The 14,718-nt window shown below is 41.2% G+C and overlaps 1 protein-coding gene across 1 annotated transcript in view; it reads left to right on the plus strand.

The window, feature by feature from the left end:
* Positions 1 to 231: 231 nt before the first annotated feature.
* Positions 232 to 14,718, plus strand: part of TMEM170B (transmembrane protein 170B) — a 65,841-nt gene continuing 51,354 nt past the window's right edge. The window contains exon 1 of the mRNA XM_003416465.4: positions 232 to 414. Coding sequence (XP_003416513.1) covers positions 318 to 414 — 97 coding nt within the window. The 5' untranslated portion in view covers positions 232 to 317. The remainder of the gene's footprint in view (positions 415 to 14,718) is intronic.

A 14,718-nucleotide genomic window follows, 5' to 3' on the forward strand; every position in this document is an offset into this window, starting at 1 on the left:
GGGACAGCGGCGGCGGCCTCCTCGGCCCCGAGTCCTCGCTCGGGGGCCGCGCGGGGAGAGCGCCGACCCCTCCCCTCCCCCGTCCGCTGTCCTCAATGTCTCCCCGGCGGGGAGGGGGCTGCCTTGGAGAAGCGCTGAGCGGCACCCCCCGGAGGCCCGTCGGCGGCAGCAGCAGCAGCAGCAGCGCCGGGCCCGGCGCCCCGCAGCCTCCCCCGGCGGCGGCGGCCTGGAGGAGCCGCGCACCCGCCGCCGCCCCCCGAGCCTCGCCGCCGCCGCCCGGCACCCGAGGAGAGGGCGGCGGGCGCCCCCCGGGGAAGATGAAGGCGGAAGGGGGCGACCACTCTATGATCAACCTGTCGGTGCAGCAGGTCCTGAGCCTCTGGGCCCACGGGACAGTGCTGAGGAACCTCACGGGTAATTGATGGGCCGGCTGGGGACCGGGCTGCGGTGCCGCCTCTGGCCTCATTGCTCTCCAGGGAGGGGGCAACCGGCTCCTGGCTTCCTCCCCGCCCCCAAGCGTGCTGACCTGGGGAGCGCAAGGCCCCCGGTCCCGGCGAGAAGGGTGTTAATCGGCTCCCTTCTGTTCGGGTTCCGGGGGCGCCGGCGCCCGTCACCCCCTCCCCGACTCTGAGGCTCCTGAGTTGCTGGGGGAGCGCCCAGAACCGCAGCCTCTTGCCCCGCACGGGAGAGCGCACGGCGGCCCTGGCCCTGGAGTACGCCCGAAGTAGCGCTCGTGCTGAGGCTTGAGCTCAGTTAGCTATTATTTCAATCCCTCTCCCGGTGCACACGACGCCGCTTGCTGCTTGGATTTTTTCTGGTTTAGCGCTTTTTCTCTCTGGCACATCTGAAAGTGAATGCAAGACTTAAATGCCCTGCTCACGGTGATCAGTTTGCATCAACCATTAATTTTTTGGCGATATAGATGATAAGTAGATTATAGGGAGTGCGGGGCTGGGCCGAGGTCTAGGGTGTTCTAAATATTTTAGTTTTCACGGTCTGTCCTCCACCTCCACCCTGATTGTCTTTTGTCTGTCTCTGGCCTCAAGCTGCTGCTTCGGTGACATTTGATAATTTTGTGTATTTCTCTTCATTCCTTAAGGCTTTCGGGAATTGAACTTAATTACATTACAGTAATTAACATCAGTTTTTGGTTGCAAAAGTGAGCAGTGTAGGTTTGCTTTGTGAAGAAACTTCTGCTTTTGTTAATGTGGGAACGCTTACGTTATAGTTTCTGACTTGTGAATTGAGAAAAATACTGTGAAAATAGTGTTTACAAGAGAGATTCGTTTGCAATTTGATAACTCCTCAGTTCCTGCTCCTGCGGATTTAATTCCTAAAAATGCATAGGTCAGTTTATTTTTATAGAACATTAGTATTTAAAAGTGCATTATGTTAAACTGGTTGAGAGTTAAGACTGTTTTACAAGTACAGAGATACTGTCTTGACAGTATAGATAGGTAGATATAAAGATACTTGACAGCATAGATGGGTGTAAATCTATACACATTAGACAGACAGACGGATAAACACACACTGTAAAATCTGGCACGGTACAGATTCAGTTTTCTTAAGGGTGGGTATGGAGATGTTCATAGAGAAAAAAATATTGGAATTACATCCAAAGATGACTAAGGAAACTGGTTTCCTTGAATATAGAAACTGGAAAATTAATGTAGATTCTAGACTGATTCCTGGTATCCTCACTTTAAGCTGTGGTGGTTTAATTAGGAGCAAACTGACTTTAAATAATGGCTACAGGTAAGGAACATGGTTTTATACTTCTGAAAAACTAAATTGCCATAAAGATCATTTCATGATTCAGTTGAATTTAGAGATAGACTAGTGTATCTTACTTACAACTTTACTGTTTGCTATTTCAGATGTTTTATCAGTTATGTTTTTTGGAGTGAAATGAAAAGTAAGAATTTAATAAGTGTGCATGTTGATGACTGACTTAGCTCATCAAAGGGTATTTAGAGAAAATTTGTTCTGGGGACTGTAGGGTAAATGTAAATGTAACTTACCTTTTGGCCAGATTTACCAGTATTTTAAAATATATTTCTTAAGAGTGTAATCTTTATAGTGACGTCCAGTTCCACAAGTAAACCAATAGGTTGATAATAGTAGTTTCAACCCAGGGTTACCCAAACACCCAGTGCCGTCGAGTCCTAATTATCTCACATTATAATCTTAATATTCTGTCAGTTGGTCACCTGACTTTGTCATTTCATAAAGGATATGCTGAATATAAAAAGATTAGTGACAGTGGAACTAAGGAATGTGGAAACAACCTCTAATAGGAAGACGAGTGTCTTAGGAATATACAGTTCTGTTTGTCAAGGTAAAAATGCAGAAAGAAACAGATTAGAAAAATGCTTCCCCAGTAGGGGAGTGTTTCACATACTGGGAACTACATCACTTCTAAAAAGTGGAGGTCTGTAAGTGGTAACACTGGGATCTGGTACATTGTGGCCTTCTGCGCGTGTGGTATGATCATTAGTCAAGAGTTACTACCTACGCTGCTGTTCTTAGAATTCTGTCTCTTAAACAAACAACTCCGTGCTTCTAAAACAAGGCAGCTACCATTTATTGAGTGCCTGCACTGTCTCAGGCACTTTACATGTGTTATTTCTAGTTTTAGAGTAACTCTTCAAAGTCGATTTATAGACAAAGACGCTCAGAGAGGTAAATTCAGTTGCCCAGATCATATAGCTAGTAAATGGCTGACCTGGGCCTCAAACCTGTCTCTGCCCACAGAACACCTGTTTTTTGTGCTTTAATAGGCTGTTTTGTTTTGTTTTTTAGCTCCTGCGTTTTTGACCCCTTTAAACTGGCTGCAGTAGAATCAATTCGGACTCATGGAGACCCCATGTGTGTCAGAGTGGAACTTCTAAGACCATCCATAGGGGTTTCCAGTGGCAGTTTTTTTTTGCCTGACTTTTATTCTGAAGTGCGTCTGGACAGACTTGAATCTCTAAACTTTGAATTAGCAGCCGAAGGCACTAACCGTTTGTACCACACACTGATTTCTTGGCCTCTTTCAAAAAATCCCAAAACTCTGCCTTCGAGTTGATTCCAACTCATAGCGACCCCATAGGGTTTCCAAGGTTGTAAATCTTACGGAAGCAGACTGGCAACATCTTTCTCCTGCAGAGCCACTGGTGGGTGTGGACTGCAGACCTTTAAATTCTCAGCTGAGCACTTTAACCACTGCATCACCAGGGCTACCTCTCGTGTGTACTTTGTTATTATAGTTTTACGTTATGATTTTTATTGTCTGTTCTAGACTCTGAGTTTCTCTTTTTTTTTAATACAGGCAATTTAATATTGATGCAATATAATATCTAATATACAGTTTATACTAAAATTTCACAGTCTCAACATTGTACTTCATAGCAACTTTTTTTTCCCCCAGTACAGGATTCAATCTAAGATCCCACCTTGCATTCAGTGGTCATGTCTCTTAAAAAAAAAAAACAAAAAAACTAAACCCATTGCCCATCAGTAGATTCTGTCTCAGTGACCCTATAGGGTAGAGTAGAACTGCCTCAAAGGGTTTCCAAGGAGTGGTGAATTTGAACTGTCCACCTTTTGGTTACCAGCAATAGTTTGCCTTAGCTCTTAACCACTGCGCGTGTCTCGCCAAAAAAAACAAAACAAAACCAACTGCCGTTGAGTTGATTCTGACTCGTAGCGACCCTGTAAGACAGAGAACTGCCCCACAGGGTTTCAAGGAGCGCCTGGTAGATACGAACTGCCGACATTTTTTGGTAAGCAACCATAGCTCTTAGCCACTACACCACCGGGGTTTCCCATGTCTCTCTAAATTACAAAAAAAAAAAAACCAAAAAACCATTGCTGTCGAGTCGATTCCAACTCATAGTGACCCTATAGAACAGAGTAGAACTGCCCTATAGAGTTTCCAAGGAGCACCTGGTAGATTTGAACTGCTGATCTTTTGGTTAGCAGCTGTAGCACTTAACCGCTATGCCACTAGGGTTTCCTCATGTCTCTCTCTAATTGCCTTTAATTTGGAAGTTTCTGTTCCTTTCTTTGTCTTTCATGGCATTAACATTTTCAAGAGTAAAGTCTCATTGTTTTGTAGGATATCCTTCAATTTGTGTTTGTCTGATTGTTACCTCATGATTTGATTTTGTCAAGCATTTTTGCAAGAATACCACGTAAGTGATATCTTGTCCTCCTGGGGGCATCAGCTCTGGTGACAACTGGTGTCAATTTATCCCATTATTATTATTATTAATTTTATTGTGTTTTAGGTAAGAGTTTACAGCACAAGTTAGTTTCTCACTGAAAAATTTGTACACAAATTGTTTTGTGAAATGGTTGCAATCCCTGCAGTGTGTCAGCACTCTCCCCTGTTTCCTTTACACTCTGGGTTTCTTGAAGGTGGGACCATTGTTTGAATCTATCTTTGAATTTTCAGACCTTAATATTATAGTACCCGGCACATAGTAGGTGCCGAATATATGTTTACTGAGTTAAATTTTAAAAATGGTATTTAACAGTTGCATAATTTAAACATTCTACTTTGCATCGTTTTTCAGTTATATCTCTTGAAGTAAACCAAAACTCAAAACCAAAACCCACTGCCGTCCAGTCGATTCCAACTCATAGTAACCCTATAGGACAGAGTAGAACTGCCCCTTAGGGTTTTCAAGAAGTGGCCGGTGGATTCAAACTACAAACCTTTTGCTTAGCAGCTGTAGCACTTACCCGCTACGCCACCAGGGTTTCCTCTTGAAGTAAATGCGCTGTCAAATAGGCATGCTATAAATACGCTCCTGCTACGAAATGAGGTGCTTAAGCAACTTCTATAGATAATAATTAACATACCTTTAAAACATACAAACACCTATGGAGTGCACACTTTTGTGCAAAGCACTGTGCTTTCATGTATTTAATTTAATTTTTCAACAATAATTTTTTTTGAAATTTAAAAATTAATTTAGATGGTTTACAGAGCAAACTAGCTTCTCATTAAACAATACATACACATAATGTTTTGTGACAGTGGTTGCCAACCCCATGACATGTCAACACACTCCGTTTCTCAACTTTGGGTTCACCATTACCAGCTTACCTGTCCCCTCCTGCCTTTTCCCTGGCCCTGGGCTGGTGTACCCGTTTAGTTACGTTTTGTTTTATGGGCCTGTCTAATCTTTGGCTGAAGGGTGAGCCTCAGGAGTGACTTCAGTACTGAGTTAAAAGGGTATCTGGGGGCCATACTCTTGGGGTTTCTCCAGTCTGTCAGACCCCTAAGTCTGGCCTTTTTTTGTAAGTTAGAGTTTTGTTTTACATTTTACTCCAGCTCTGTCTAGAGATCCCTGTGATCCCCGTCAGAGCAGTCAGTGGTGGTAGCCCGGCACCATCTAACTGTGCTGGAGTCAGTCTGATGGAGGCGTGGTAGCTGTGGTCTATTAGCCTTTGGACTAATCTTTCCTTGTGTCTTTGGTTTTCTTCATTCTCTCTTGTTCCAGATGGGGTGAGACCAGTGGAGTATCTCAGATGGCCGCTCACAAGCTTTTATCAGAGACTCCAGATGCTACTCACCAAAGTAGGATGTAGAACATTTTCTTTATAAACTATGTTATGCCAGTTGAGCTAGATGTCCCCTGAGACACAGCCCTTAGCCCAATAATTTGGTCCCTCTGAGAGTTTAGATATGTCTGTGAGGCTTTCATGACCTTGCTTGGTTAGGTTGTGCTGACCTCCCCAGGATTGTGTACTCTCTTACCCTTCACCAAAGTTACCACTTTATTTATCGTTCTAGTTAGTGTTTTTTCCCTCTCCATTCCCCCGCTCCCTCATAACCATCAAAGATTATCTCTTTCTTTGTGTAAACCTTTTCCGGAGTTTTTATGATAGCAGCCTCATATAGTATTTGTACTTTTGTGATTGACTTATTTCACTCAGCATAATGCCCTCCAGGTTCCTCCATGTTGTGAGATGCTTCATAGATTCATCATTGTTCTTTATTGGTTCGTAGTATTCTGTTGTGTGTATGTTGTGTGTATCCGTTCATCTGTCGATGGGCACTTTGGTTGTTTCCATCTTTTTGCTGTTGTGAATAGTGCTGCAGTGAACATGGGTATGCATATATCTATTCATGTAACAGCTCTTATTTCTCCAGGATATATTCCTAGGAATGGGATTGCAGGATTGTATGGTATTTCTATTTTAGCTTTGTAAGGAAGCGCTGTATCGTTTTCCAAAATGGTTGTACCATTTTCCACTCCCACTAGCAGTGCATAAGAGTTTCGATCTCCCCGCAGCCTCTCCAACATTTGTTATTTCATGTTTTTTTTGATTAGTGCCAGTAATGTTGGGGTTAGATAGTATCTCATTGTACATAGTTTTGATTGACGTTTCTCCAATGGCCAGTGATCGCATTTCCTCATGTGTCTCAACGATAATTTTTTAAGAGATTATTGTTTATTTTGTAAATTTGAATATTGAAGCAAAGAGTAGCTTGCTTAGATCTGATAGCTAATAAGTGAAAGGGCGATGATCATTTTTCAGATTATGATAACGCATACTATTATGTCAAAAGGCATTTTTGCCATCATAATAAACTTGGGAATGACACAAGTAATAGGAAGGAACATTATGTTAGAGCAGACTGACTTGGATTTCAGTAATGACCGTGTGAAGGATTTGCAGAAATCTGATTTTGGGAGATCTGGCTAATGCAATAAAAGGGAAATGTGCTCTCATCTCTGTTTTGTCTGTATACAGACTAATATATGTGATGTTATTCTTCTCTTTTTGTCTTGCGGATGATGTGGGAACATGTATTGACCTTTTTATCTTAGAGATCAACCTTTAGAAAGTACTGTATGCATTATTGTGATAGAAATAATTTTTAAAGTAATAATTAAACACTTCAATGTTTTAGAGCTGGAAGTTATATAGTTCAGCTACTTCATTTAGAAATATCGAGATAACACTATGTCACTGAAGTATCTGGGGTCAAATGGTTATTTAATGACAGAGGCAGGACTAAAAAAAACACAAACCCGTTGCCATCAAGTCGAGTCTGCCCTAGAGGGCAGAGTAGAACTGCCCCATAGGGTTTCCAAGGCTGTAGTCTTTAAGGGGAAGCCCTGGAGGTGTGGTGTTTAAGAGCTATGGCTGCTAACCTAAAGCGGTCAGCAGTTCAAATTCGCTAGGTGCTCCTTGGAAACCGTATGGGCGGTTCTACTCTGTCCTGTGGGGTCATTGTGAGTCGAAATCGACTCTATGGCAATGGGTTTCGTTTTTTTTGGTTTAATCTTTAAGGAAGCAGTGGCTGGTGGGTTTGAACCGCTAACTACTGCACCACCAGGGCTCTTTTGAAGGAGGACTAGAACCCCCTTTTTCAGACTCCTGGTTTCGTGCCTTTCTCTTCTATCCCACATAGCTTCTTAGCCCAAGCAGATCAGGTACATGATAAAGCTTACAGTACTTAAGATTAGCTTGGTATGTTTTTACTCAGTGTGCCAGAGTGTGAATTGAATTAATTTGCCCAGCAGTTAGAAGCTACTGGGAAATGTAAGATATTACTGAATAATGATGCTTTCTAGAGTTTTAACGTGCCATTGCCTATGTAAAAGTTAGTGATCCATGTTTATTATAGATCTAGTTCTAGAAATTCTACCAAAGTCATCTTGCTGTTTTTTCCCCCCCTCCTTTCTGGAAGACAGTGTGGGGATTTCGTACAGAGCAGATTAATAGCTGCAGGCCTGATGGCTGTCACTTAATAGCCATTGCCACAGTTCTCTGTCACTCCCCAGAGTGTGTAATTCGCAGGTTTTTTGTTTATTAACTTCATTTATATTGTACACTTCTTCAGCTTCCTGAATGAAATAAATGGCTTCTTTTCTTTCTTAAATAGTTTTTCTTTCTCTGAATATATTCTAAATCTTCCACAAACCGAAATTAAAGTCAATGTTGTATATACTCCCTCAGTTTTATGGATAACGACTTTTTTTAATTATCTAGAATTAAATATATTATTTTGCTGTGCTTTTATTTTCTTTAGCTACTTTGGCTCTCAACTATGTGTTCTGACCCAAATTTGGTTGCTAAGAGTTTAGAGAAGAATTTTTAGTTAGAAAAAGGCTCCCTAACCCTGGGATAAACACAGAGCCGGCTGGTGTTGGGTAAGAGAAAAGGTAAAGGCTGGTGTCAGACTCCTCCCTTCTCTGTGTCAGCAGCAAATGGGCAGGTGCACCCCTCTTTGTATTGGTAAGAAGTATGGGGAGACTGGGAATTCAAACTGGAAAGACAGTTAAGATCTTTGGTATTGATGTGTATATATGCACACACATTCATACACAGACGCATGCGTATACATGTTATATATATATATGTATAAAATTTGCTTGCATCTATTTAGGTTATACATACACACATTATTATAGTTCCCTTTTAGACTTTACAACTGTAAGCCATTTTAGTGTTAATGTTCAGCGTCAGCAAAAAGAGAACAAAAATGTTAGTACCCACTTTGTACACTTGGAATTGTTCACACCTCCTCCTGGTACTATAGCCAGGCACCTTTCTTAAGTTGTGCTCCCAAGCAGGCATGCCTCAATCAGTGTCATCCTGTGTTCTAGCTTACTGTTAAGTTCTTTTTCCCAAATGCCCTATTATAGTAAGTGAATTTATGGAGATGAAGTAATTTCAAATGCTCACTTCTAGGTATTTATGTTTTGTAAATGTAGCCCTAAAGATATGTGCTACTTTTCAGTATTTGTGCCAGAGTTGAAAATTTACTTTTTCTTATATATATATATATATATATATATATATTTAAATATATGTGGAAAATTCCTTACTGTTTTGTAGTACAGAGCAAATTAGTGCTGGTATAGGATTTAACTTCTTATGAAGCTTGACTATCTTATTCAGAATGAAGCATCTGTAACTTTTAAAAATCAGAATTATCATCGTTAGGTTTTTACTTATTTATCATCTCATTGTCTTCGAATTGTAAAGGAAAGCCTAAATGGGAAAGGATGAAGGAGGTGGGGATGGGAAGAAGGAATTAGAACCAGGGAAAAATAAAAAACCCATTAACTTGCAGTCAGTTCTGCTCATAGCAACCCTGTATGACAAAGTGGAACTGCCCCCATGGGATTTCCAAGCCTGTAATCTTTATGGAAGCAGACTGCCACATCCTTCTCCTACAGAGCGGCTGGTGCGTTTGAACCACTGACCTTTTGGTTAGCAGCTGAGCACTTTAACCACTGCACCACCAGGGCTCCTATGTGAAAGGAACCAGGTGAGGAAATTGGAATTAAGAATGGTCAGATTAAGAGATGAGCCTGGAGAGTGTAACATGCTGAATTTATTGCAGCATCAGATGAGTAATCCTAATAAAAACCAAAAACCAAGCCAAGTGGATTCCGACTCGTTGCAACCCTATGTGGCTATATTTGTTGAACATTCACTGTCAGGTGCCAGTCATCTCCTTCCTGTTACCTGTTTCATTTCTAAGTTTATTATGATGACAGCAATGCCTTTTGATTTAATAGTATGTGTTATAATTTGAAAAATGGTACTCTTTCACTTTTTAGCTGTCAGATCTAAGCAAGTTACTCTTTTAAGTGTCCAAATTCATAAAATAATTTCTCTCAAAAAAATTGTTAAAGAAATTACATGAAATGCATGAAAGCATAGTACCTTACACAAAAGTGTGCATTTCATTGATGTTTGTATGTTTTAGAGGTATGTTAACTATTACCTATAGAAGTTGCTTAAGCACCTTATTTGGTAGTATGAGCGTATTTATAGCATACCTATTTGACAGTGCATTTACTTCAAGAGATATACTGAAACAATGCAAAGTAGAATGTTTAAATTATGCAATTGCTAGGTATTACTTTTAAAAGTACAACTCAGTAAACACATATTCAGTACCTACTATGTGCCAGGCACTATAATGCTAAGGTCTGAGAATTCAGGTGCCCTGGTGGTGGTGATTAAGAGTTTGGCTGCTAACTAAAAGGTCAACAGTTTGAATCTACCAGTCGCTCCTGGAAAACCCTATGGGCCAGTTCTGCTCCATCCTGTAAGGTCACTATGAGTCAGAATCAACTCTACGGCACCGGGCTTGGGGTTTTTTTTTTTTTTTTTTAATTTGGTTTGGTGCAATGCGTTTTGCATGCCTTTTCTTACTCCCTGTAATTAAAGTGACCATGTAATTTATCATCTTATTTAACATGTACAGGTGTATTAGGTGTGATTGGCTAATTATGTATTTTTAAAGACCTATAATTTTAGTAATAAAATTAATCAGTTCCAGAAGAAACAGTGGCAGTAGCAATGCATTTGAAAAAGGCCTCTTTTTGACTTTAAAATTCTGTCTACTGACCTTAGCTAATAGACTAAGCCTAGAAAGAAAAGGAAGTTTTTCACTAAACTTCATATGAATAGGAAGAAATAAAACTTTAATCTGAGTTAAATTGCTTATAGTCTTGGAATATAATCTTTGAACATAACATGTACCTAGAACGTGAAAAAACAAATAATTTTGAGAAATGTGTTTACTAGACCAATTAAAATCAGTTTATTAACATATTTTATTGCCTTTCATTTGATATACCAATTATTCACATTTTCTAAACTTTTTCATAATCCTGTTTTGGCTTAAAAATTTTTGCATGAAAAAATTTCGTATCCATGATTTCATACTAAGGAAGTAGAGGGATACATTTCCTTTTCAGACATTTCACTTTTAGTAGTTAACAACATTACTCTAACTTTTTTGTGTGCTGGGCATTGTTCTAAGAACTTAACATGTGTTCTTTTATTTAATTTTCACAATAATCCCAGGAGGTAGGGACCCTGATTTTTAGAACTGAGCAAAGAGGCACAGAGAGGTTAAGCATCTGAACCATGTTTATATAACCTGTAAGGGATAGAGCCAGGCATTGAAAAATGCTCAGTGCCAGTCCCCTTCAGCAGGCATTTGAGTAACTACAATGGACATGGTGCTGTTGGAGATACAAAGGTAAATAGTACATGGTGACTATTTTTAAGAAATTAATATTCTAGTGAGTATTAACTTGTAAGTCTGTACTAGATGTCAATGCTGAGTAACAAATCACCCCAATATTTAGTGCCTTAAAATAAGAAACATTATCTCACACAGTTTCTGATGGTGAGGAACCTGGGTGTAGTTTTGCTGGTGGTTCTGACTCAGGGTCTCAGGAAGCTACAATCAAACTATAGACTGGGACTGCAGGCTCTGCAGACTTACCTGGGGCTAGAGGATCACCTTGCAAGCTTTCCCATGGGCTGTTGGTGGGAGGCTTCAGTTCCTCTCCATGAGGACCTCTCCATAGGCCTGCTCACCATATGGCCTCCCCCAGAGTGAGTGATCAGAGACAAACAAGCCATAGTGTCTTTTATAACTGAGTTTTGGAAATGAGATACCATTGCTTCTGCCATATTCTCTTGGTCACATAGACCAACTCTGGGACAAGGCTGTGAGTACTGGTGTTGGGAATCATTGGGGGTCATGTAGAAGCTCACTCTCACAGTCTTAGAGGTAAGTATGGGGAGAAAGGAATGAGGCTTTTAAAGGGGAAGCTAAGGGCAGTGGGTGGTCAAAACCAGTTACCATTAAGTCTGCTCCAACTCGTGGCAACCCTGTGTGTGTCAGAGTATAACTGTCAGTATGGATTACACCTTAGCGTAAAGAAAACAAAAATCCTCACAACTGGACCAATAAGCAACGTCGTGATAAATGGAGAAAAGATTGAAGCTGTCAAGGACTTCATTTTACTTGGATCCACAGTCAACACCCGTGAAAGCAGCAGTCAAGAAATCAAACGATGCATTGCATTGGGCAGATCTGCTGCAAAAGACCTCTGTAAAGTGTTGAAAAGCAAAGATGTCACCTTGAAGACTAAGGTGCGTCTGACCCAAGCCATGGTGTTTTCGGTCGCCTCCTATGCATGTGAAAGCTGGACAATGAATAAGGAAGACCGAAGAAGAATTGACAGCTTTGAATTGTGTTGGAGAAGAATATTGAATATACCACGGACTGCCAGAAGAATGAACAAATCTGCCCTGGAATAAGTACAACCAGATGCTCCTTAGAAGCAAGGATGGCGAGACTCTGTCTCACATACTTTGGACATGTTGTCAGGAGGGACCAGTCCCTGGAGAAGGACATCATGCTTGGTAAAGTAGAGGATCAGCTAAAAAGAGAAAGACCCTCAATGAGATGGATTGACACAGTGGCTGCAACAATGGCCTTATGCATAACAATGATTGTGAGGATGGCACAGGACTGGGCATTGTTTTGTTCTGTTGTACATAGGGTCACTATGAGTTGGAACTGACTTGATGGCACCCAACAACAGCATAGGATTTTCAATGGCTGATTTTTTTTGGAAGTAGATGACCAGGCCATGTGAGGCACGTGTTGGTGGACTTGAACCTCCAACCTTTTAGTTAGCAGCGGAGTGCATTAACAGTTTGCATCATCCAGGTCATAGTAGGTGAGAGGATGAAGCATTTGTAAGAGAAACAGAAAAAACAGAACACTGTTTTTATACCTAGAAGAGTTATATTTAATAACAATGTCTAGCATTTTCAAGGGCTAATCATGAGGAATATTTCTTGATTGTGAGTCGTGCCGGTTTCTGTGGTAAAACACTGATGAGCGAAGTTGTAAATGTCAGTCATTGTTTGTGGTCTAGGTTTTGTGGTCTAGGGAATCTAACCTTCAGGTTAAGTAGTTCTTTTGGCTGGGTAGCGTTTAATTCTATTGTATATGGGGTTGCCATGACTGAATCCATGGTAGCTAACAACAACAAACTAGTTGAGTTGGAGGTCAACTTGACAGCAAATGGTTGAATTCAGGGAGGATCAGGTAATGGGATTTTGAAGAGAACAAAAGGAGAAGTAGAGAGAGGAGAAAGAACCTGATGATGGGATGACGGGGCTAGAGGAGAGGTGAACTACTTGTGGGATGGTCCAGGAGTACTGCCAGGGCTTGATTACTTTTTTTCTTTTTTAAATTAACTTTTATTGAGCTTCAAGTGAACGTTTACAAATCAAGTCAGACTGTCACATATAAGTTTATATATACCTTACTCCGTACTCCCACTTGCTCTCCCCCTAATGAGTCAGCCCTTCCAGTCTCTCCTTTTGTGACAATTTTGCCAGCTTCCAACTCTCTCTATCCTCCCATCCCCCCTCCAGACAGGAGATGCCAACACAGTCTCAAGTGTCCACCTGATATAATTAGCTCACTCTTCGTCAGCATCTCTCTCCTACCCACTGTCCAGTCCCTTTCATGTCTGATGAGTTGTTTTTGGGAATGGTTCCTGTCCTGTACCAGCAGAAGGTTTGGGGACCATGACCGCCGGGATTCCTCTAGTCTCAGTCAGACCATTAAGTATGGTCTTTTTGTGAGAATTTGGGGTCTGCATCCCACTGATCTCCTGCTCCCTCAGGGGTTCTCTGTTGTGCTCCCTGTGAGGGCAGTCATAGATTGTGGCCGGGCACCAACTAGTTCTTCTGGTCTCAGGATGATGTAGGTCTCTGGTTCATGTGGCCCTTTCTGTTTCTTGGGCTCTTAGTTACCGTGTGACCTTGGTGTTCTTCATTCTCCTTTGATCCAGGTGGGTTGAGACCAATTGATGCATCTTAGATGGCCGCTTGTTAGCGTTTAAGACCCCAGATGCCACATTTCAAAGTGGGATGCAGAATGTTTTCATAATAGAATTATTTTGCCGTTTGACTTAGAAGTCCCCTTAAACCATGGTCCCCAAACCCCCGCCCTTGCTACGCTGACCTTTGAAGCATTCAGTTTATCCTGGAAACTTCTTTGCTTTTGGTCCAGTCCAGTTGAGCTGACCTTCCATGTATTGAGTATTGTCCTTCCCTTCACCTAAAGCAGTTCTTATCTACTAATTAATCCTTAAAAACCCTCTCCCACCCTCCCTCCCTCCCCCCTTCGTAACCACAAAAGTATGTGTTCTCAGTTTATACTAATTCTCAAGATCTTATAATAGTGGTCTTATACAATATTTGTCCTTTTGCCTCTGACTAATTTCACTCAGCATAATGCCTTCCAGGTTCCTCCATGTTATGAAATGTTCACAGATTCGTCACTGTTCTTTATCGATGCGTAGTATTCCATTGTGTGAATATAGCACAACTTATTTACCCATTCATCCGTTGATGGACACCTTGGTTGCTTCCAGCTTTTTGCTATTGTAAACAGAGCTGCAATAAACATGGGTGTGCATATATCTGTTTGTGTGAAGGCCTTTATTTCTCTAGGGTATATTCCGAGGAGTGGGATTTCTGGGTTGTATGGTAGTTCTAACTGTTTAAGATAACACCAGGTAGATTTCCAAAGTGGTTGTACCATTTTACATTCCCACCAGCAGTGTATAAGAGTTCCAGTCTCTCCGCAGCCTCTCCAACATTTATTATTTTGTGTTTTTTGGATTAGTGCCAGCCTTGTTGGAGTGAGATGGAATCTCATCGTAGTTTTAATTTGCATTTCTCTAATGGCTAATGATCGAGAGCATTTTCTCATGTATCTGTTAGCTGCCTGAATATCTTCTTTAGTAAAGTGCGTGATCATATCCTTTGCCCACTTCTTGATTGGGTTGTTTGTCTTTTTGTGGTTGAGTTTTGACAGAATCATATAGATTTTAGAGATCAGGTGCTGGTCGGAGATGTCAC

This window comes from Loxodonta africana, chromosome 1 (assembly GCF_030014295.1).
Source record: "Loxodonta africana isolate mLoxAfr1 chromosome 1, mLoxAfr1.hap2, whole genome shotgun sequence".
Classification (NCBI taxonomy): Eukaryota; Metazoa; Chordata; class Mammalia; order Proboscidea; family Elephantidae; genus Loxodonta; species Loxodonta africana.